Below are 24620 nucleotides of genomic sequence, written 5' to 3' on the forward strand. Positions count from 1 at the left end.
CCAGACCCCTAATCATTTTTCTTGCCCTTCACTGGACTCTCTCCAATTTATCCACATCCTTCTTGTAGTGTGGGGCCCAAAACTGGACACAGTACTCCAGATGAGGCCTCACCAATGTTGAACAGAGGGGGACGATCACGTCCCTCGATCTGCTCGCTATGCCCCTACTTATACATCCCAAAATGCCATTGGCCTTCTTGGCAACAAGGGCACACTGCTGACTCATATCCAGCTTCTCGTCCACTGTCACCCCTAGGTCCTTTTCCGCAGAACTGCTGCCTAGCCATTCGGTCCCTAGTCTGTAGCTGTGCATTGGGTTCTTCCATCCTAAGTGTAGGACCCTGCACTTATCCTTATTGAACCTCAGCAGATTTCTTTTGGCCCAATCCTCCAATTTGTCTAGGTCCCTCTGTATCCTATCCCTGCCCTTCAGCATATCTACCACTCCTCCCAGTTTAGTATCATCCGCAAATTTGCTGAGAGTGCAATCCACACCATCCTCCAGATCATTTATGAAGATATTGAACAAAACCGGCCCCAGGACCAACCGCTGGGGCACTCCACTTGACACCGGCTGCCAACTAGACATGGAGCCATGATCACTACCCGTTGAGCCCGACAATCTAGCCAACTTTCTACCCACCTTATAGTGCATTCATCCAGCCCATACTTGTTTAACTTGCTGACAAGAATACTGCAATAATAAATACAGAGTTCTGGCTTTCCTTAATTATAACCACAAAAACATGAAATGACACTTATATCATGTCTCATTTGAGGTTCTTAAAACATTTTACAAACTAACTGTAATTCAGTATCAAAACTTCTCTTCATGGTAATATCTCAATTCTACAGATTGGGGAAAATGAGGCAGAGAGAGGAAGGGTAAATTTTACTCTACCCATATATAGCCCAAGTATTCAGTCAATACGCAATCGGAATGCTAAGCAGATGAGAGAGATAAAATCCAAAAATGTCATTATCCTGATTGTTATTCACAATAAAAAACTCTGAGTACGATATATTACAATAAAAACACTTTAATGAGAAGTATTAGTTTAATAGATAAAAAGGAAAACTTTCATAGCCAGTGACAATGTCCATTTTCTGCTTCATTATTAATATCTATTTTCTACATTTGACTCCAATATTCTGTAATACATTGAAACAGATCATTTCACATGTAAGGATGTATTCAGTTTCCATGGCAACTATAGGTATCTACCATTTCGTGTTAGTGATCAAGATGCCCTGACATAAGCATAAGAAATATAATATAAAAACAGTCACAAGTGATGTTTTCCAATTCCTTTGCCTATTCGTTAAATCAAAACAATTGCAGGCTTATTTAAATACCACAAATTTCAAATGAAAATGGTGAAATCAAAGTCACTGCAAACGTAATTGGAAAAAGACACTTTGTGCTTTCAGATATTCCTCTTTTATCTCCCCCATAGGGGAATCTCCAAATGCTAAGCTGAGGCAGGGCTGAGGATCCAGCCCTAGGGCCCAAAGAGAGAGAAAACCTGGGAAAAAAATTTTTTTTAAGTAATTGTCTCCTAAGCTAGTGGAAACAGGGCAAGTCACTTGCTACAGGAAAGATGCAAGCACTAGCATTTCATGAACACCCCCTGCTAGTCACACCACTGAGCAGCATTAACAGAAGCCTTAAACTGTTAAGTGTCAGATTCATAGACTCCAAAGCCAGACAGAACCATTGTGATAATCTTGTCTGATTTCCTGTATAAATCAGGCCATAGAACTTCCGCAAAATAATCCCTGGAGCAGATCTTTTAGAAAAACATCCAATCTTGATTTAAAAATTATCAGTGATGGAAAACCCACCATAACCCTTGGTAAATTGTTCCAATGGTTAATTACCTTCACTGTTAAAAATGCACACCTTCTACCCAGTCTGAATTTGTATAGCTTCAATTTTCAGCCATTAGATCGTATTCTACCTTTCTCTGCTAGATTGAAAAGCCCATTATTAAATATTTGTTCCCTATGTAGGTACTTATGAACTGATCAAGTTACTCCTTAACATTCTTTGTAAAACTAGATAGACTCAAAGAGCTCAGTCTATCACCATAACCATGTTTTCTAATCCTTTAATCATTCTTATGACTCATCTCTTTTCCCGCTCCAGTTTAAGAACTTTCTTGAACTGTGGACACCAGAACTGGACACACAGTATTCCAGCAGTGGTTGGAGCAGTGCTACATGCAAAGATAAAATAACTTCTCCATCCCTACACAAGAATCCCCCATTTCTGCATTCCAGGATTGCATTAGCCCTTTTGGCCAAAGCATAGCACTGGGAGTTCATGTTTAGCTCATTATCCACCATGACCCTCAGATTTTTTTCAGTCACTACTTCCCAGGATAGAGTCCCCCATCCTGTAGCTATGGCCTACATTCTTTGTTACTATATATATATACACATTTACATTTGTTAGGATATAGATATTCAGGCCTGTCTGTAAAGGCCTATACTCGAAGAATTTAGGTGTATTCTTATCACTTAGCTAGTTATAGAGGTATAAAAGAAAGAATCAAAATCACTGTCTGCCGGTGTAAAGGCCTTTTCTCACTGTGACAGTCTGAGGCCCTGTTCTTAGGCTAAGATTTTTGGCTAAGCAGCAAAGGCAGCCATAAGCTGGGAAGCGAACAGTCACATCTTTACATTCCGAACTAGTCACATTGAAATAAGGTGCTATTGGGCTGTTAGGAATACAATCCTGTCCTGATAATGCCTATCACCTCTAGAGAAAGGGAAGTGCCTAGAAAATGTAAAAGGAAACTTAGTTCGATAGCATCCTGTCTGGCAAGAACTCACTTATCAATAGCTGGGATGTGAAATCCTCATTTCTGTGTTGTTCTATCATTGTAGTCCCCATTTCCCTATTGTTTATCTGTATAATCTCTGTCTGGTTCTGTAATTGTTTCTGTCTGCTGTATAATTAATTTTGCTGGGTGTAAGCTAATTAAGGTGGTGGGATATAATTGGTTGAATAATCATGTTACAATATGTTAGGATTGGTTAGTTAAATTTCAGTAAAATGATAGGTTAAGGTATAGCTAAGCAGAACTCAAGTTTTACTATATCGTCTGCAGTCAATCAGGAAGTAAGGGGGGGGGGGAAATGGGAACAGGGAATGGGGGTGGGGAAACTGGAATCATGTTTTGCTAAAGGGGGGAATGGGAACAGGGACACAGGTAAGGCTCTGTGGTGTCAGAGCTGGGAAGAGGGACACTAAGGAAGGAAACTGGAATCATACTTGCTGGAAGTTCACCCCAACAAACATCAAATTGTTTGCACCTTTGGACTTTGGGTATTGTTGCTCTCTGTTCATGCGAGAAGGACCAGGGAAGTAAGTGGGTGAAGGAATAAGCCCCTTAACAACATTTACCCACATTATAATGAAAGTTGTTTGCTTGAGTCCAGTTTACCAAGCAATCTAAACACTCTGAATCAGAGATCTGTCCTCTTCATTATTTACCACTCCCCCAATCTTCATGTCATCTGATTTTATGTTTTCTTCCAGGTCATATACAAAAATGTTAAATAGCGTAGACCAAGAACCAATCCCCGTGGGACCCCACTAGAAACGCACCCACTCAATGACCATTTCCTATTTACAATTACATGTTGAGACCTATCAGTTAGACAGCTTTTAATCCATTTAATGGGCCCCATGTGAATTTTATATTGTTCTAGTTCTTTAATCAAAATGTTGCGTGATAGCACTCTACCAGGTCAAAGGGAAGGTATTACAACGTAAGCCAGCTACAATGCAAGATTAGATGAGAATGATGGTACTCATAATACAAGGGGTAGACTAAGAGTCTCTACTTTCATTTGGCATTTGCCCGGATCTTATCAGGGGTAAGCAGAAGAGAGTGATAGTACCTCTTTCCCCTCCCTTGCTTTTTGGTCTTTAGCTACTGTGGCCAGAACAGTTGCGGCTTGTTCTCCTCCCATCACTGAGATGCGAGCATTTGGCCACATATAAAGAAATCTTGGACTGAAAAATACAACATTAAACAAACTTAAAACAAAACACAAAGATCAGCTTTTTACCAGAGAATTAAAAAATACACTGTTGAGGTGAACAATTCTGTTATTTGTATTGATAGGGTTTATTTTAAAAATGTAAATTAAGCTAGAACAATACTCCATTGTTTGTAACATCATGTTATAGGGTTTGAAAAATATGCTCCATTGTTTCTATTTTAAAGGTTCTAGTATCTACATTTCTTAAACATTTGTCTTCCATCTCCCTCACCCCACAAAAAGCGCCCCCCCCGAAAAAAAGCACACAAGACAGAACAAATAAACCTGTCACATGACTCTTTACTTTAGTTAACAAATGCAGCTTCAACAGAAACAGACACATTGATGTCATCAAAAACACTATTTGAATAGTGTGAACAGAGACTAAAAAACTAACAAAAATTTTGGGTGGATCCTATAAACATTACTCATACAATCAGACACCCTGCATCCAATGGGACTTTCACACAAATAAGCACTACTCGTATGAATAAGGGTTACGGGATCCAGCCCACTATGGTTGCTGTGAAAGGCACAAAAAACAGCAGCCATTTTTCATTTTTTAGCAATGGAGCAATAGTTTTGTTTTCAAGAAGTTAGCTATTTTTCTTCCTGAGAATTTCCTCCACCACAACATTTTAATAATAGTTAAGTTATGAGCCTAACAATCTCCACAAGGTCCTACAGCTATTATTTACTTCTGGTCACACTCACTGTGTGCAAGATGCTTTCTAAACAAAGGCAGCACAATTTCTGCCAGAGTTAAAATTAATTTTGGGGTAATGGGATTTGAAAGGCATATGAAATCTTTACTTCCTATTATAATCAGGAGTGATACTTACCTATATGCCCTTCCACACATACCATAGTTTCCAGCACCATAGGATCCGCCAATAATTACTGTTATTTTAGGCACACTGGCACAGGCTACTGCAGTTACCATCTTGGCTCCATCCTTTGCTATTCCTCCAGCTTCATAATCTCTACCAACCATGAAACCTAATACATTTTAAGATGAACAAGATCTTTCAGTTGCTAAATACTAGCTATACAGCACTCACTCAAACAAAACCATATTATTATAAATCATTGATGGGAACGGGCCTATATGTTCAGACAGGCTGGTTTCTGAGCAATTGAGATACAGATAATATACACATAGATGCTGCTTCAGTGCCTGACCCTGAATGACCAGCAACAAAGCCTATTAGTCAGGTTTACTCACCTGTGATGTTCTGCAAAAACACAATGGGAATATTTCTTTGGCAACATAATTGTATAAAATGAGTTCCCTGCAAACAGAGTAAAGGTAAACTGTTAAAAGATGAATGAGTGAAGCAATATCTACAGTCGCTCTGCTTGATGTTATTGTCACTCTACTTCCAATGGAAATTTTGCCATAGGCTTCAAGTGGGAACAAGGGCAGGCCCTGCTTTGTCCCCTTCATCACAGGGGACACACTGGGGGCAGGACCTACTCCTCTTCCCACTAAAGTCAACAGCAAAACTTCCACTGACTTCCATGGAAACAGAAACCTGTAACTAATGCGTAGGTTCAAAGATAAAGTAACAAGTAATACTGTATAATGGAAAATAAAAAGATAAAAACCACAGTTATGAGTGAAACCACATTTTTACATTCCTTCCAGTGAAATCTACCCAAATCCTCAGTTCCTTACCTTTCCTAGTCTTCCAAACTACTGCAGTATTCAATGTCTCCATCATTTCCGTGGAGCACAGAGGAAATTCTGTCTTTTTATTCTCCCTCTCCTCATTTCCTAACTAAGGGTGATTTTACCTAGTGAAGAAATGGCAGCAGATTCCTCTGCAATCAGTTACACTCTGGTAATTGCTGCCATTAGAGGTGGGGTTAATTTAAAGAACAGGTGTAGCAAACAGCAGGTAACAAAATTAAGGCTATGTCTACAGTAGCACTTTTGTCAGTCAGGGGTGTAAAAAGAACACACCCCAGATGGACATAAGTGCCGGTATGAACAGTGCTACGTCACAGAGCGGTTGCACAGGAGACCTTGCTGCGGCACAAGTGCAGCAGTACAACGGTGCCGCTGTAAGGTCTGCAGTGCAGACATAGCCTAAGGCAACAAGAACAATGCTGCTGTATAGAAAGCCATTAACAAGCTGAGGTCACTGCTCCTTGTAGTTCCACAGAGGCAGACCTGCCTGAGGGAGGACTCCAAGATAACCTCAGCAGCAAGGGCAGTTTGGGGCTGTAGTCAAGAATTTGAAAAACCACTAAACTTTTTCTTAATTTTATTGGCTTTGTCCCTTAACGTTTTGTTTTGCACATTAAATCAACTGTGCCTAAACCATCCTTGGCAAACCTACCCGCGGTCACGCAGCCTTTGGGAATTTGTCCATCCCTGTCCACCCCACTCTAGCATTTCCAAAGGCCTGGTTGTTGCGGGGTGGGTGATGCAGAGTTCAGGTACAAAAACATTTTATTGTATTATGTTTGGAGGAATCCCATACAATTGATTGAACTTGAATACTGACTGAAATGCTGACCGACTTGGAGAGCAGGTCAAGAGGACAAAGAACCCACTAGCTCACTGAGCATGGCCAAGATCAGTGAGGCAAGGCAAAAATGCAGAGTATTTACAAAGCATCAGAGTAGTCAGATAGTCCGCAAGATTATATATGCCTGTGAGTCATTGCCAAGGATATTTTAGCCTTCATACTTTCAGCCTATTATATGTGGTTAGTTTTATCACATGTGAAGATAAAAAGAGCGTGTTTTACATTCTTAGGTAAACCATGAAAAAACAACAAACAAGCTGAGATGGCTTTGACGCATTTTCTTTCTTTGGGGGGGGGGGGGGGGGAAGGGGAAGAGGGGATCTTAATTCTGTAACACAAAATCTATTCTGTGATATCGGTATAAATTAACCTGAAAGGGCACGAAGCAGGTGGTCGTACTGATACTGAAAAATGTAAACCTGACACAAATGAAAGACTTGGCTTTTCAGTCATTATTACATATTGTTCCTTCATTTAAAAACCTTTGTCATAAATATAAAGGGAAGGGTAAACCCCTTTGAAATCCCTCCTGGCCAGGGGAAAGCTCCTCTCACCTGTAAAGGGTTAAGAAGCTAAAGGTAACCTCGCTGGCACCTGACCAAAATGACCAATGAGGAGACAAGATACTTTCAAAAGCTGGGAGGAGGGAGACAAACAAAGGGTTTGTGTCGGTCTGTGTGCTGCTCTTGCCAGAGACAGAACAGGAATGGAGTCTTAGAACTTTTAGTAAGTAATCTAGCTAGGTATGTGTTAGATTATGATTTCTTTAAATGGCTGAGAAAAGAATTGTGCTGAATAGAATAACTATTTCTGTCTGTGTACTTTTTTTGTAACTTAAGGTTTTGCCTAGAGGGGTTCTCTATGTTTTGAATCTAATTACCCTGTAAGATATCTACCATCCTGATTTTACAGGGGGGATTTCTTTATTTCTATTTACTGCTATTTTTTATTAAAAGTCTTCTTTTAAAAAACTGAATGCTTTTTCATTGTTCTCAGATCCAAGGGTTTGGGTCTGTGGTCACCTATGCAAATTGGTGAGGCTTTTTATCCAACATTTCCCAGGAAAGGGGGGGTGCAAGTGTTGGGAGGATTGTTCATTGTTCTTAAGATCCAAGGGTCTGGGTCTGTAGTCACCTAGGCAAATTGGTGAGGCTTTTTACCAAACCTTGTCCAGGAAGTGGGGTGCAAGGTTTTGGGAAGTATTTTGGGGGGACAGACGCGTCCAAACAGCTCTTCCCCAGTAACCAGTAATTGTTTGGTGGTGGTAGCGGCCATTCCAAGGATAACGGGTGTAATATTTTGTACCTTGGGGAAGTTTTGACCTAAGCTGGTAAAGATAAGCTTAGGAGGTTTTTCATGCAGGTCCCCACATCTGTACCCTAGAGTTCAGAGTGGGGGAGGAACCTTGACATGGTGGCACAGTGGTGGGATTAACCTGAAATCATCTGAGATCCAGTTGAGATTTTTTGAACTAGAAATACAGATTTTAAAAAGGAAATTTTTTTTTCTTTGGAAAGAAAGTCCAGAAAGCAGCTTTGAAACTTTGGCCAAGCAGAGACAAAAGGGGATTATCTTGTGAATTGCAGGTTTTTTTGCCTGGAGGCAGGGTACTTAACTCCTGCAGGGAAATTCACAGTCTTCCAACCCATTGTTTTTTTTTTTTTCTTTTCTTCCTAAAAGTAAATAGGGGGTGTGTGTTCTACCCATTTGCTTTTTCTTTGGGCTGGGTAAGCAGGTTTCCAAGCAGTTGGAGGTTTTTTGCTTTAATTTGGGCCCAGAGCAGAGACAAGGGAATTGTCTTTTTCTGTAGGCTGACAATCACTATCAGAGAATAGGTATTCTATTGCAGCACAGCAAAATTTTACAGCCAAGTTTTGTTTGTTTATTTCTAAACCTCGGGTGTAAAGTTAGTTAAAAACAGAGAGGTTAGAATGACCAAATCCTCAGCTCGACTACAGCTGGAATTAGCCAAATTTCAGGCTGAGGAAAGACAAAGGGAACATGAAAGACAGATAGAACTCATGCGGCTGAAGAAGGAACAAGAAAGGGAGGCAGCGAGAGAAGCAGAACAACACCAAGCGGCTGCTCACAGGAGAGCTATGGAAGCAAGGGACAAAGAACTGGAGGAGAAGGAAAAAGAGAGGAAGTATGTGGAGGAGATGGAGAAGATAAAGGCCCAGCAGAATATACCAACAAACCCTAGCAATCCTTCTCCAGGTACCACTTCCCATCCCAGAAAGTTCCCCACCTACAAGGCAGGTGATGATACTGAGGCCTTCTTAGAAAACTTCGAAAGGGCCTGCCTTGGGTACAACATCTCTACTGACCAATACATGGTAGAGCTGAGGCCGCAGCTCAGTGGACCCTTAGCTGAGGTGGCAGCTGAAATGCCTAAAGAACACATGAACAAGTATGAACTGTTTAAATCCAAGGCAAGAGTCAGAATGGGGATAACACCCGAGCAGTCTCGTCGGAGGTTCAGAGCCCTAAGGTGGAAACCAGACGTGTCATTTACCCGACATGCCTACCACATTGTGAAACATTGGGATGCCTGGATATCAGGAGCAAGTGTTGAATCTCCAGTAAATTTGCCCTTCCTAATGCAAATGGAACAATTCTTAGAGGGTGTTCCTGAGGAAATAGAAAGATACATCCTAGATGGGAAACCCAAAACTGTAATTGAGGCAGGAGAGATTGGAGCCAGATGGGTGGAGGTGGCAGAGAAGAAGAAAACTGGTCGCAGTTGGAGCGGAGACCAGAAGGGACCACCCCAGACCACACCTTATTACCGGGGGCCGCCCAAAGCCCCACCTACCTCCCAAAGAACCCTCCAGACCCCTTATCGTCCCACCACCCCGTTCTCCAGCAACCCTCCTCGCCCCAGTGACCCGTCAGCTGGACGATGTTTTAAGTGTAACGAGCTGGGGCATGTAAAGGCCAACTGCCCCAAGAACCCCAACAGATTACAGTTCATTGCACCGGAATCACACCAGAGGTCCACAGGCCCAGATACCTCCCAGATACCCTTGGAGCGGAGGGAAACTGTGAGTGTGGGTGGGAAGAAGGTCACCGCGTGGAGGGACACCGGAGCACAAGTGTCAGCTATCCATGCTTCCTTAGTGGACCCCAATTTAATCAACCCAGAGATCCAAGTGACGATTCAACCCTTCAAGTCCAACTCTTTCAATTTGCCTACAGCCAAGTTACCTGTCCAGTACAAGGGCTGGTCAGGAATGTGGACTTTTGCAGTCTATGATGATTATCCCATCCCCATGCTGTTGGGGGAGGACTTGGCCAATCATGTGAAGCAGGCCAAGAGGGTGGGAATGGTCACCCGCAGCCAGGCTAAACAAGCCGTGAGGCCTAGCTCTGTTCCGGAAACTTCTATCAGGACCCAGTCAGAGGTGATGGACCCGGACCCCAGGCCAATGTCTGCAACAGCAGTAGTGGATCCAGTCCCAGAGACCCAGACGGAACCAGTCCTAGAACCGGAACCAGCCGAACAACCAACACCAGACCCCGTGTCAGCACTGAATCCAGTACTTGCAACCTCAACACCAGAGGGCCCCACCGAACCTGAACTGGCAGCAGCCGATAACCCTACACAAGAGGCTCAGCCGGAGCCTGAATCCCAACATAGTGCACCAGCGGAGAGCGGTTCACAGTCAACAGAAACAGCTCCATCCCCTATATCGCTTCCAGAGGGACCAAGCCTAGGTCCACAATCCCATGAGGAACTGATGTCTCCAGCATCAAGGGAACAGTTCCAGACCGAACAGGAAGCAGATGAAAGCCTCCAGAGAGCTTGGACGGCGGCACGGAGCAACCCACCGCCTCTCAGCTCTTCTAATCGATCCAGGTTTGTTGTAGAAAGAGGACTTTTATACAAGGAAACTCTTTCTGGTGGACACCAGGAAGACTGGCATCCTCAGAGACAGTTGGTAGTTCCAACTAAATACCGGGCCAAGCTCTTGAGCTTAGCCCATGATCACCCTAGTGGCCATGCTGGGGTGAACAGGACCAAAGACCGTTTGGGGGGGTCATTCCACTGGGAGGGAATGGGCAAGGATGTTTCTACCTATGTCCAGTCTTGTGAGGTGTGCCAAAGAGTGGGAAAACCCCAAGACCAGGTCAAAGCCCCTCTCCAGCCACTCCCCATCATTGAAGTTCCATTTCAGCGAGTAGCTGTGGATATTCTGGGTCCTTTTCCGAAAAAGACACCCAGAGGAAAGCAGTACATACTGACTTTCATGGATTTTGCCACCCGATGGCCGGAAGCAGTAGCTCTGAGCAACACCAGGGCTATAAGTGTGTGCCAGGCACTAGCAGACATTTTTGCCAGGGTAGGTTGGCCCTCCGACATCCTCACAGATGCAGGGACTAATTTCCTGGCAGGAACTATGAAAAACCTTTGGGAAGCTCATGGGGTAAATCACTTGGTTGCCACTCCTTACCACCATCAAACAAATGGCATGGTGGAGAAGTTTAATGGAACTTTGGGGGCCATGATACGTAAATTTGTAAATGAGCACTCCAATGATTGGGACCTAGTGTTGCAGCAGTTGCTCTTTGCCTACAGAGCTGTACCACATCCCAGTTTAGGGTTTTCCCCATTTGAACTTGTATATGGCCGTGAGGTTAAGGGGCCATTGCAGTTGGTGAAGCAGCAATGGGAGGGATTTACACCTTCTCCAGGAACTAACATTCTGGACTTTGTAACCAACCTACAAAACACCCTCCGAACCTCTTTAGCCCTTGCTAGAGAAAACTTACAGGATGCTCAAAAAGAGCAAAAAGCCTGGTATGATAAACATGCCAGAGAGCGTTCCTTCAAAGTAGGAGACCAGGTCATGGTCTTAAGGGCGCTCCAGGCCCATAAAATGGAAGCATCGTGGGAAGGGCCATTCACGGTCCAGGAGCGCCTGGGAGCTGTTAATTATCTCATAGCATTCCCCACCTCCAACCGAAAGCCTAAGGTGTACCATATTAATTCTCTAAAGCCCTTTTATTCCAGAGAATTAAAGGTTTGTCAGTTTACAGCCCAGGGAGGAGACGACGCTGAGTGGCCTGAAGGTGTTTACTACGAAGGGAAATGTGCTGGTGGTGTGGAAGAGGTGAACCTCTCCATGACCCTTGGGCGTATGCAGCGACAGCAGATCCAGGAGCTGTGCACTAGCTACGCGCCAACGTTCTCAGCCACCCCAGGACTGACTGAACGGGCATACCACTCCATTGACACAGGTAATGCTCACCCAATTAGGGTCCAACCTTACCGGGTGTCTCCTCAAGCTAAAACTGCTATAGAACGGGAGATCCAGGATATGTTACAGATGGGTTAATGTTACAGATTAATCCGCCCCTCTGAAAGTGCATGGGCATCTCCAGTGGTGCTAGTTCCCAAACCAGATGGGGAAATACGTTTTTGCGTGGACTACCGTAAGCTAAATGCTGTAACTCGCCCAGACAACTATCCAATGCCACGCACAGATGAACTATTAGAGAAACTGGGACGGGCCCAGTTCATCTCTACCTTGGACTTAACCAAGGGGTACTGGCAGGTACCGCTAGACGAATCTGCCAAGGAAAGGTCAGCCTTCATCACACATCTCGGGCTGTATGAATTTAATGTACTCCCTTTCGGGCTGCGAAATGCACCCGCCACTTTCCAAAGACTTGTAGATGGTCTCCTAGCGGGATTAGGAGAATATGCAGTCGCCTACCTTGACGATGTGGCCATATTTTCGGATTCCTGGGCAGACCACCTGGAACATCTACAAAAAGTCCTTGAGCGCATAAGGGAGGCAGGACTAACTGTTAAGGCTAAGAAGTGTCAAATAGGCCTAAACAGAGTGACTTACCTTGGACACCAGGTGGGTCAAGGAACTATCAGCCCCCTACAGGCCAAAGTGGATGCTATCCAAAAGTGGCCTGTCCCAAAGTCAAAGAAACTAACAAAAAACTTCTTCGGTGGAGTTTAGCCCTCCAAGATTTTGATTTCGACATCCAACACATCTCAGGAGCTTCTAACAAAGTGGCTGATGCACTCTCCCGTGAAAGTTTCCCAGAATCAACTAGTTAAAATCGTCCTTGAGATGTGGAAAATATTGTTAGTCTTTATGTACTTGGTAGTATATTTAGAGATGCATGTGTCTTATTAACTCTGTTTTCCTAGAGCTCCAGGAAGAAATCCCAGCCAGTGTTTCACCCTAGCTGAGATTTGGGGGGCGTCTCATAAATATAAAGGGAAGGGTAAACCCCTTTGAAATCCCTCCTGGCCAGGGGAAAGCTCCTCTCACCTGTAAAGGGTTAAGAAGCTAAAGGTAACCTCGCTGGCACCTGACCAAAATGACCAATGAGGAGACAAGATACTTTCAAAAGCTGGGAGGAGGGAGACAAACAAAGGGTTTGTGTCGGTCTGTGTGCTGCTCTTGCCAGAGACAGAACAGGAATGGAGTCTTAGAACTTTTAGTAAGTAATCTAGCTAGGTATGTGTTAGATTATGATTTCTTTAAATGGCTGAGAAAAGAATTGTGCTGAATAGAATAACTATTTCTGTCTGTGTACTTTTTTTGTAACTTAAGGTTTTGCCTAGAGGGGTTCTCTATGTTTTGAATCTAATTACCCTGTAAGATATCTACCATCCTGATTTTACAGGGGGGATTTCTTTATTTCTATTTACTGCTATTTTTTATTAAAAGTCTTCTTTTAAAAAACTGAATGCTTTTTCATTGTTCTCAGATCCAAGGGTTTGGGTCTGTGGTCACCTATGCAAATTGGTGAGGCTTTTTATCCAACATTTCCCAGGAAAGGGGGGGTGCAAGTGTTGGGAGGATTGTTCATTGTTCTTAAGATCCAAGGGTCTGGGTCTGTAGTCACCTAGGCAAATTGGTGAGGCTTTTTACCAAACCTTGTCCAGGAAGTGGGGTGCAAGGTTTTGGGAAGTATTTTGGGGGGACAGACGCGTCCAAACAGCTCTTCCCCAGTAACCAGTAATTGTTTGGTGGTGGTAGCGGCCATTCCAAGGATAACGGGTGTAATATTTTGTACCTTGGGGAAGTTTTGACCTAAGCTGGTAAAGATAAGCTTAGGAGGTTTTTCATGCAGGTCCCCACATCTGTACCCTAGAGTTCAGAGTGGGGGAGGAACCTTGACAACCTTATTAATCCTCTGCTGATAGAGTTTAAATTAATGACCATTCTTTCAGCCCATAAACCCCTTGGGGGTGCACGATAGTAACAAAAAACCGTGACCTTTTCACAATACCCAAATAACCCCCAGTTGCTAGCAAAGAGGAAAAAACAGTGATAATACACACAGAAGCACTCAAAAAACTAGTGATTACTATGGGGAAAAGCCACAGTAGGCCAGGTCTGCCATTTTAAATAGGTCTGTATAGTTTTGGAACTGTTAAAAATAATGTAATGAAAAAAGCACACACGATCAGGTTATGGCCCTTACAGAAGATAAATCATATGTTGCACAGACTAAGCTAAAAATTAGGTAAGGGTCTCATTTATAAATATATATATATATATAAAGAAAAAATAGAGCAGAGCTGTTAAGACCAGCTTTCTAAATGCTCTAATCCGTATAGTTAATCAGATTGCCTTGAAATTTGGTGTGCCTCATGGGGAAGGAGGGTACAGACAGTGATCCAAATTTGGGGCCATTTGAATGACGGATTCCCAAGATACAGCCCCTAGAGGGGAAAAAACAGCTTTTCTTAAAGTTGACAGGTTCTGGCACCATTTTTTGCTGACATACAGAGACCAAACCAGGGCTCAGATCATCACATCAAGATCTCAGATGCTTAACGGTTACCCCAGCAGAGTGCATGGCACCCACCATCCCTTTGGGGAAAATCAAATTAAAACATTTTTTGAAACAGAGTTTGCTTCTCCAGTTAGGCACATTAAGGGCTTGTCTTCACGTACAGCAGTACAGCTGCACCACAAAGGGGTTTTTGTGAAGACACTACTGCACCAACAAAAGAACTTATCTCATCAGCCTAATTAATCCACCTGCCAAAAGCAGTAGCTATGTCAGCAGGAGAAGCCCTCCCACTGACATAGTGCTGTCTACATGCAGGGGGTTAGCTGGGTATTAACTACGTTGCTCAATGGTGTGGATTTTTCACACCCCTGAGTGGTGTACTTATACTGATATAGGTCTGTAGTGTAGACCTGGCCGAAGGTTTATGCACCCAATGGATTACACTGAGAATATACAGAGTGAAGTGCTAACTGCCAATAAAACTCTCTCTATGTCACAGGACCTGAATGGCTTCAAGGACACATTAGGGTTACCAGTTCTGAGCAACACTCTAGTCCCGGTGAGCTCAAATCCAACCTAGGGCAGAAATCTGAAGTTTAAAAAAAAGAAAAAGAAAAAAGAAACGCAGACATATTGCTCCCATCTGCCTCTGTCAAAGGGGAATTTTTATTCTGGGAGAAATGTTGGTGAGGAAGTTGGTAACTCCTATATATTAATTTTATCTTCTTTACAATCTCGGTACAATGTATTTTTGTTCCTTTTTAAAAAAACAAAAGTGTTCCTCCAGTACAATGTTCTGAATATGTCAGTGCCTTGACACAAGGATCAGGGAACAGAGAGGCTCTTTAGGTGAGAAGGTGGCTATTGGCCAAGTTTTGTCTTACTTAAATAAGGGATTCTGGATTCTTTAAAGAAACAGGTGACAAGGCCAAACTGAATTTCTATTTTGGGGGGAAGAAGGGCAATAGTAATCATATATCCTGGTCTCTTTTGGTGAAATCCTCACAGAACTGGTGAGGAAGTTAGTGCAGAAAGACTGGGGGAAAGAGAAAGCTTTTGGGAGAAAGTTGAAGGAGGGAAAAGATTTTGCTTGGCTCCTACGTGGCATGAAACAAGGCACAAAGGTGAGCTGCGTGTAATGGAGAATACTTTGAACTTTAAGGATTGCAATAAATAAGACCATTTTGTGGTGACATTTATTTTCTACAGCTCTCTGCAGCTTTAAAGACCTCATTACCCTTTTATACCTTCAGTATTCTCTGGTGATTAGTATTGCAAAAGCTTTCCTATCAACAAGAAAGCAAGGGAGTACTTTTTCTCTCTTTCCCCTTATTATTTCTGCCATAGCATCTGGCACTATAAGAGTAAGTTTATCAACCTCCAATCACCAAATAGAGTACATGTTCAGAACAATGGAATGATAGTGTTCAGAGTCCTCCCATGAAACTTGGTGGTAACTCTCGGCCATTTCTATCATCAGACCTGTCCAACTCATATTCTCCTGTTAAATGGCAGAAAACTTAATTAACACAGAGTTACGGTTGCCCAGTAACCGGTGACCTTTCAGAACATCAAATTCAGCACAACTCAGACTTCTGAAAACCAGGAAAATAAAGAGTTAAGGTAAATGCCCATGCAACCTCTACTTTGCCTTCTGGAGCAGGCAATAGTTATTGAGAATTATCTGCATTCACTATGGCTGCATTAACTGTGTGAGGTGTAGTGTACTGAATGGTAAAGGAGTGAATTGGAGCAGTTTGGATGAGCTGTCACAGTGATATGAGCAAGGTCCTGAGAAAATAACCGTTTTTAAAAAATCCACAGCAGCATCATGAGTAAATGTTCAAGTTTCATGGGCTATGTATGGCCACCGAGACACCCCACCCCAAGGTTAGTAGGGCCCCTAAGATCCCAGAGCACACAGTAGTCAGGGAGAAGTGCTCAGACCCCTGCAGAGGGATCGCGCTCTCCCAGATCCCAGTGCACATACAGAAGGGAAGAATTCAGAGCTGACAGTCCCCCCATTCCTAAACCCCCAACTTCCTGTGCTACACCTTCCCTTTCACCTGAGTCCCCTAAGCACTCTTCCTTGCCCAACCACCCATTCCCACTTATCCCATCTCCATAATACCCCCATTTCTCGCTACAGACCCAAACCTCTTTTGAAGCCCTAGTCACTTCTCCCCTCCTCGTGAACATTTGCATGTGTAATTTGTTTTCTTTTAAAAATAATTGCAGCATCTTCTGAATATTCTGCTGTATTCAGATTGCATTTCTAACTTCCCACCCTCACCCCAAACCAAAACACCAACAACCCACCCCCCCACACCTAGACAGAGGCAGATTTTTCACAGTTGTTCATAGTTCATTCTCAGATTTCTGCCCAAGGTGCGTTTCAAACTTACCAACTTCCTCACCAGTAACTTCCTCACCAGTTCTGTGAGGATTTCACCAAAAGAGACCAGGATATATGATTACTATTGCCCTTCTTTCTCCCAAAATAGAAATTCAGTTTGGCCTTGTCACCTGTTTCTTTAAAGAATCCAGAATCCCTTATTTAAGTAAGACAAAACTTGGCCAATAGCCACCTTCTCACCTAAAGAGCCTCTCTGTTCCCTGATCCTTGTGTCAAGGCACTGACATATTCAGAACATTGTACTGGAGGAACACTTTTGTTTTTTTAAAAAGGAACAAAAATACATTGTACCGAGATTGTAAAGAAGATAAAATTAATATACAGGAGTTACCAAGAAGAAGTATGAAAAGCAAACCTATTGTAAGTCAACAAATTGGATACCAGAATGAGAAATAAGAGTACATCAGAAATTTTTACTGGAACTAAATTCTTATCAATCACTAGAAAAATTATGATTAACTGTAACATTTCAATTTAAAGGTTTAGAATTTCATCTAACAATTACTTTTTAAAGCATTTGTATTGACTTTCCTGTAACAGCTGGAGGTTTCAGAATTTATTACTTCAACTGTGACATATCCATACAGCTTTGATTGCTCTTCTTGTAACTATACTTTCCTGTTGCCATGTCTGCCTCTTATCTGAATCTGTTATGGTAACACCACCTTTTATAAAACAAAGTAAATTACTTTCAAAATCTATCAAGGAATTTTGGTCATTTCATTTTCACATCAGATACCCACACAGACACATCCATTAGTTATTACAAAAAAAAAACATTTTTCCCCTTGGAAATTCTGATCCAATAGTTGAGTTCTCAGTAACAATGTTCAATTAAAATTTGAAGAGAGACTCAATAACACATTAAACTTGCCTTCTTTGCTGACTCGGAGAAGAGAACTCCATTGTTTCCAATAATTCCTACTGGGTAACCAAATAGTCTAGCAAATCCTGAACAGGGAAAAAAGAAAAACAACATAAAGTTACAAATTTTCAGGTACATTGAGTTCACTATAAAAAATGCAGAGCCGATACTATTTTCTTGATGTAATGATGTGTCTCCTGAGGAAAGAAAACCCTTTATTATTAAATAATTTTAAAGCTCAGCACAATGGATGAGCCAAACAAAATTATCCCACCTGTAAAACTGGGAGAAATATTTACAGAATAATTTTTTAAAAAAATATATGTTCTAAATACCTGTGATTAACGTATCCCCATATAAGGCTTTGAATTCATCAAATTTACTTCCATCTACAATTCTAGCAATAACCTTAAGGGGGGGAAAGAAGAAGAAAATTAGGTTTCCCTCCTTATTTTAGTTTGCACTAAAATTTGTTTAGAAAGACAGGGTGCACTTTGACATCTAACTTGCCATCGAGTATTCAAGGGCATTCCATTTAGAAGATGTCAAGCATCCTGATTTGTGTATTTATCTTGATGGTAGACTAAAGTTAGGCTGGGGGGGGAAGAACCCTTATACCTTATAAATTATGCTTTACCTCTATTTTCATCAAAAGAGGGTCCATTTTAAAGGAGATTTAAAGATTGAAAACATCAGGTCCCAAACTTTACACACCTTCAAAACTGAATCATAAGCAAGTTCTTCTGTTTACTCCCATGTCAGACAGAAAAACTGTTTTTTCCAGGCATATTAACCACAAATGGGTACACTCACTATACATTTCAAAGACAGAAAAAGCTACACACATGCATTTGCCATTCTCTTTGAAGGTACATGCATATGAAGCTTTGCTTATGTTTGGGACCTGTCATAGAACAATGGACAATCAGTTTTAAAATGACCAAGATTTGGTTTTGTGACTAAGCATATGAGCATAACCAGCAAGACACATGGCAAAAGAAATGTCAACTTTAAAGAATAGGAAATCGGAGTATTCAAGTACTTCAGCGTCCCTGTAATGAAAGTGAGACTTCATGTCTCCTGGTAAAGTATTTAAAGGAGGTTTCAAGCCAGGACTCTTAACTACAGACCAAATACTGGTCTTGCAGGCAAAGTTTGAGTAAATAGGCTTTGCATGTGGGACCATAGGCAGGGGGGCTTGGAGAGAATGCAGTCCTCTTCCCCAACCCATAAACAGTATGTGAACTGCTTGTGCAGCTATTACTGAGGCCTTAGGGCCCTCTAAGAGCATACTGCGATCAGCAGATGTGCACAGTAGTGCTACATATTGTGGAGCCGCGCTCTGCAGGGTGAGATCCCTTTGTGTGGCTGGGAGAGCTAAACTATTTCTGTTACGTTTTAGGCCTCCAGAATCCTTAAATCAGGACAGAATTCTTTATATCTAGCGCTACAGAATTAGCAAAAAAAGAATGCTAAAATACTGTATCCAAGCAGTGGCCACGTGGTGTAGAAGATCTGCAAACCTATTATTTAACAGTAGTCTTGGCAACCTTTCAAAAATACTTTTAAACTCTAACCTTTGTTAATCGTTTTTTCAAGAGAATAATAGAAAAGTGTTAAATTTTTAACAATGCATTCACATTTTACTGGGCTTACCAAAACAAGAACATTTAAAACATTAGAAGATCCTATAATAATGGAAGATTCATCAAGCCCAACAGCTGTATTCTGAAGACAAATATTGAGGAATAAATGAAGCATGCCTTCCTGCAAGGAAACTGAGTGCAAAAAGTATTTTGTGTGTGTATTTTGCAGCTACATTTTTATCCATACCTCTTTGACATCAAAGTTTCTCTTAAGCTGATCCCCAACTATTCCATATAATTCATCAGCAGGATATAAAGGCTCTTCTGATGGTTCTATAGTCACCTGTAGCAATTTAATAAAGCTATTAAAATGACAAAGAAATTATTTCACATCATGATAAGCCAAAACAGCCTAATTAATTTCCCAACTACCCTGTTCATAGCTCCCCTTTCACCACTCATGCTCAGATCACTTTACTGGCTTTGAACCTTGTTTTGCATCAAGTTCAAGCCCCTTACACTGAAGGGTCTGAACAGCATCACTCCTCTCCTTCTTTCTGTCCCTAACTTCTACTACTGCACATGTCACCTCTGCCCATGCTCCACACTGACAATTCCTCCCACTTCACCAAAACTTTTGCATCTTTCTCCCTTTTGCATATCTGCACCCTGTCCCCACCTAGATACCAGGGTAATTGGCACATCATAAACTGAAAAAGATTTTTTCCAGGCCATTACTTATGTTTACATACCCTCTCCTCCTTCAGCCAGTGTACTCTATCTCCTCAGTCTGACCCTCTGACCTAAGCCAATTCCTCCACTACAAGCCATTCACCCTTTACATCAAACCTACCCTATTATTTTAAAATCAACAAGACACATGATGAACCTGAATTATTAATGATTTGAGTGCACCCCCTCCCTCTCCACTTCCTTTGTTCATTACTGTCTAAAACCCAGTTTCAAGGAGGTATTTCAGCATGTACCTGACTTGAAGCATGAGGAGGTCCCACTGATGTCAATGGGACTGACTGGTCATATGCTTAAAATTAAGTATGTTGTGGAACTTAATTTAGAGCATATTTCTGAAACAGTTACCCCCAAACCTCTGCTTACTCCTGCATGTAGTCCCATCAGTTTCACTGGGACTGCATATAGGAGCACATACTTGCAAGATTAGACCTTTAGCTCTTTGGGACAGGAACCATGTCTTTTTTCAATGTCAAAAATGTATTTAATGTCAAACATACCAATGCACATACAAATAATAAGGAAAAACTAGAAAAACAAGGTGGATAAGATAATATCTCTTACTTTGAGCTACACAGAGCTCTTCTTCAGCTCTGCGTTATTCAAAAGCTTCACTGACCAACAGAAGTTGGTCCAATAAAAGATATTACCTCACCCATGTCTCACACATATCCTGGGCCGAACACGGCTATGACACAGCAAAAAAAGGAAAAATTATACATTTTAATTTAGAAAATGCATTATGTTAAAAAAAAATCACATATATACTTACATCTACTTTCTTTTGGTAATTTAAACTCCTCACAACTTTCCTAGCTAGATGAAGTGCATGATTGTCATCCAAAGCATAGTGATCAGTTACACCAGACTTTCTGTACAGAAGTAAATATATATATATATATATATATATTTATAATGTATGTAATATACACCACACATACACAAAAAAATGGTAAAAATGAGAGTTTTTAAAATACTTTGGCCAATATTTTAAAAATTAGATGCCTAAAACCAGGCTCCCAAATCCATATTTAGGAAGTTAACGTATAGTTTCAGTTTTTTTTACATTTGTAAAGAGACCACAAAGTTGACAGACATCATATTTGCACTCCTTTTTTCTTGTATATTTTTGCACCATCCATGTAGTTCCTTACATCGGTTTAAAATACAAAGTGTTTCAATATTTAAAATAAAATCTATTTTGAGCAGCCCAATATTTATGAGTAAGTGAACAATAAAAAACAATGCATGTTGAAGAATGAAGAACTATTAGGGAAGAAAAATTTCAATACTAAACTTCTAAAATATGAGTTAAAATAGTGAATGAAAATAACTGAAATCATGGGAGAAATTTGACAGTGATTTTAAAATATCATTAATTACCTTAACAATAACACTTCAATCACCAGTAAACTGAAGTACAAACGGAGCTTATTTATTCATTGTATTATAAAGGAATGCTTACATTTTGCTTTTTTTCCCTTCCCATTCTGAGAAAGTGAAAGTATATAGTTATTTCAGCTTTGATAGTATAGACTCTTTACAAATGTTCCTTTTATCACTGGACATTTTGATTTAGTGTACAATAAGCTACAATTGACCATAAAGGAAAGAATCCTAGAAGGTATAAGATGTATGACCTTTTCCATGATTTAATAGCCTAATAACATAAAACACAGAATGCACAATAGAAATATACCTATAATGGACATGTTATTGCAGTTGATATATAATAACAAAAATTTTATTCCAACATATGATACCCACACTGCCATACTTACAGCAATAGAATGCGTCTGTCATACAAGTTCTTATAATACTACCAATTCAATAACCTCAAAAATGACAAAATAAAAAATACCAAGTCTTAAATTAAAAAAAAAATCTTGAATAGCCGATGATAAAGTATTACCAGTAAAATACAACACTACAAAGTCTGGGAATCTGAGGTCAAACATGGTATCTAGAGACTTCCTAGAATTTCCTTAGTTATTGCACAAGGACACCATTTTCAGTACAATTTCCACTACTATCATTGGATGGGGACTGCGGGCATTAAATGTGTACATTTAAGTGGGTTGTCTTTCTCTGAAAAAATGGTTACTCACCTTCTCGTAACTGTTGTTCTTTGGAATGTGTTGTTCATGTCCATTTCAATCAGGTGTGCGCACCCGCATATGCACAGTAGCCGGACAATTTTTCCCATAGCAGCCTCCATCGGGTCAGCCGGGGCGCCCCCTGGAGTTGCACCTTCATGGCGCTCAATATAGAGCCCTGCCAACCCATCACCCCCTCAGTTCCTTCTTGCCAGCTACTCTGACAGAGGGTGGGTATTCAAATGGACATGAATAATACATCTCCAAGATAAACAGTTACGAGATGGCGAGTAACAGTTTTTTTCTTCTTCAATGCTTGTTTATGTCCATTCCAATCAGGTGACTCACAAGCCCAAGTTCAGGTGGGGTCAGAGCCGTCTACTGACTGGAGCACTGCTCTTCCAAAGGCTGCATCGTCTCTGGCCTGCTGGGTGATCACACAGTGCATGGTAAAAGTGTGTATGGAGGCCCACGTTGCTGCTCTGCAGATTTCCTGGGTGGGAACCTGCGCCAGGAACACAGTTGAAGAGGCCTGAGCCCTGGTGGAGTGTGCAGTGATCGGAGGAGCAGGCATCTTCACCAGGTTGTAGCACTCACGGATGCAGGACATGATCCATGATGAGATGCATTGAGAGGAGACAGGAAGACCTTTCATTCTGTCTACCACTGCCATAAATAACTGGACAGACTTTCAGAATCGCTTCTTTCTCTCAATGTAGCGCTCTGCAGACATCTAATGAGTGAAGCCTTTGCTCCCTGCCGCTGGAGTGTGGCTTAGGATAGAACACTGGGAGGAAGATGTCCTGGTTGATGTGAAACTGGGAGACAACCTTTGGGAGGAACGCTGAGTAAGGCCTGAGCTGAACCTTGTCTTTATTGAACCCATGTAAGGGGGCTCTGATGTCAGTGCCTTGAGCTCAGACACCCTTCTGGCTGAGGTTATCACTATGAGAAACAGTACCTTGTATGAGAGATAGAGCAGGGAGCATGTTGCCAAAGATTCAAAGGGTGGTCCCATGAGTCTGGAAAGGACCAGATTGAGATCCCAAGCCAGGATAGGCTGTCGGACATGCGGGTATAGCCTGTCAAGACCTTTAAGGAAGCAGCTGATCATAGGGTTAGCAAAGACTGAGCGGCCGTCTGTGCCTGGGTGGAAGGCAGAGATGGTGGCCAAGTGAACCCTTACTGACATGGACAAGATAGTCTAATATAAATGGCACAGAGGCGAGCGTCGGGGACAAACGGTGCTGCGCCGACCAGATTGAAAATCTCTTCCACTTGGCAAAGTAGATGGCTCTCATGGAGGGTTTCCTACTGCCAAGGAGGACTTGTCTAACCTGATCCGAGCAAGAAAGCTCCATTGGATTCAGTCATGGAGCTTCCACGCAGTGAGGTGCAGCAACTTGAGGTTAGCATGTTGGAGACGGCCATGATCCTAAATTAGTAAATCCGGGAAGAGCAGCATGGTGATTGGAGCTTCCACAGACATTTCCAGGAATGATGTGTACCAGTGCTGGTGGGGCCAGGCTGGAGCTATCAATATCACCAAAGCTTGTTGTCAGGGTTCCCTCCCCACTCTGAAATCTAGGGTACAGAGGTGGGGACCCGCATGAAAGACCCCCTAAGCTTATTTCTACCAGCTTACGTTAAAAACTTCCCCAAGGCACAAATCCTTCCTTGTCCTTGGATGAGTACTGCTGCTACCACCAAGTGAGTAAGACAAAGATTCAGAAAAGGACCACTTGGAGTTCCTGTTTCCCCAAAATATTCCCCCAAGCCTCTTCCCCCCCTTTCCTGGGGAGGCTTGAGAATAGGTAAACAAGGTGAGCACAGATCAGACTCTTGGGTTTTTAGGACACTAAACACTAGTCAGATTCTTAAAAAACAGAACTTTATTATAAAGAAAAAAAAGTAAATGAAGCACCTCTGTAAAATCAGGATGGAAGGTAATTTTACAGGGTAATAAGACTTAAAACACAGAGGATTCCCCCCTAGACAAAACTTCAAAGTTACAAAAAACAGGGATAAACCTCCCTCTTAGCACAGGGAAAATTCACAAGCTAAAACAAAAGACAAATCCAACGCATTCCTTGCTATTACTTACTATTTCTGTAATATTAGATGTATCATTTCAGTAGGAGCTGAATTACTTCCTTGGTCTCTCTTTTTGTCTCCGGAGACAACACACAAAACACAAAAACAAAACAAAAACCTTCCCCCACAGATTTGAAAGTATCTCCTCCCCTTATTGGTCCTTTTGGTCAGGTGCCAACCAGGTTATCTGAGCTTCTTAACCCTTTACAGGTAAAGGAGGGATTTTATGCTACCCTTAACTGTATGTTTAGGACACTTGTTTCCTCTGTATCTTGAGGAGCACCTTGTGAATGAGAGGGATAGGCAGAAATGCGTACAAGGGACAGCCTCCCTATGGGAGGAGGAACGCATCCACGATGGAAGCCGGGATGTGATTCAGGAAGGAGCAAAACTGCTGGCACTTCCTGTTGCGTAGTTTGACTAACAGGTGTATCTGGGGAAAACCCC

General features: G+C 41.9%; 1 protein-coding gene across 2 annotated transcripts in view; it reads right to left on the reverse strand.

The window, feature by feature from the left end:
• The window catches only part of MCCC2 (methylcrotonyl-CoA carboxylase subunit 2), a 102333-nt gene that overhangs the window by 15442 nt on the left and 62271 nt on the right, over window positions 1–24620 (reverse strand). For both annotated transcript variants that reach the window (XM_048849922.2, XM_048849921.2), the window contains exons 9-15: window positions 20756–20855; window positions 19481–19576; window positions 17983–18055; window positions 17657–17733; window positions 5282–5348; window positions 4899–5055; window positions 3913–4027 (exon numbers count right to left, since the gene is read on the reverse strand). In XM_048849922.2, coding sequence (XP_048705879.2) covers window positions 3913–4027; window positions 4899–5055; window positions 5282–5348; window positions 17657–17733; window positions 17983–18055; window positions 19481–19576; window positions 20756–20855 — 685 coding nt within the window. The remainder of the gene's footprint in view (window positions 1–3912; window positions 4028–4898; window positions 5056–5281; window positions 5349–17656; window positions 17734–17982; window positions 18056–19480; window positions 19577–20755; window positions 20856–24620) is intronic.

Source organism: Caretta caretta, chromosome 5 (assembly GCF_965140235.1).
Source record: "Caretta caretta isolate rCarCar2 chromosome 5, rCarCar1.hap1, whole genome shotgun sequence".
NCBI lineage: Eukaryota > Metazoa > Chordata > Testudines > Cheloniidae > Caretta > Caretta caretta.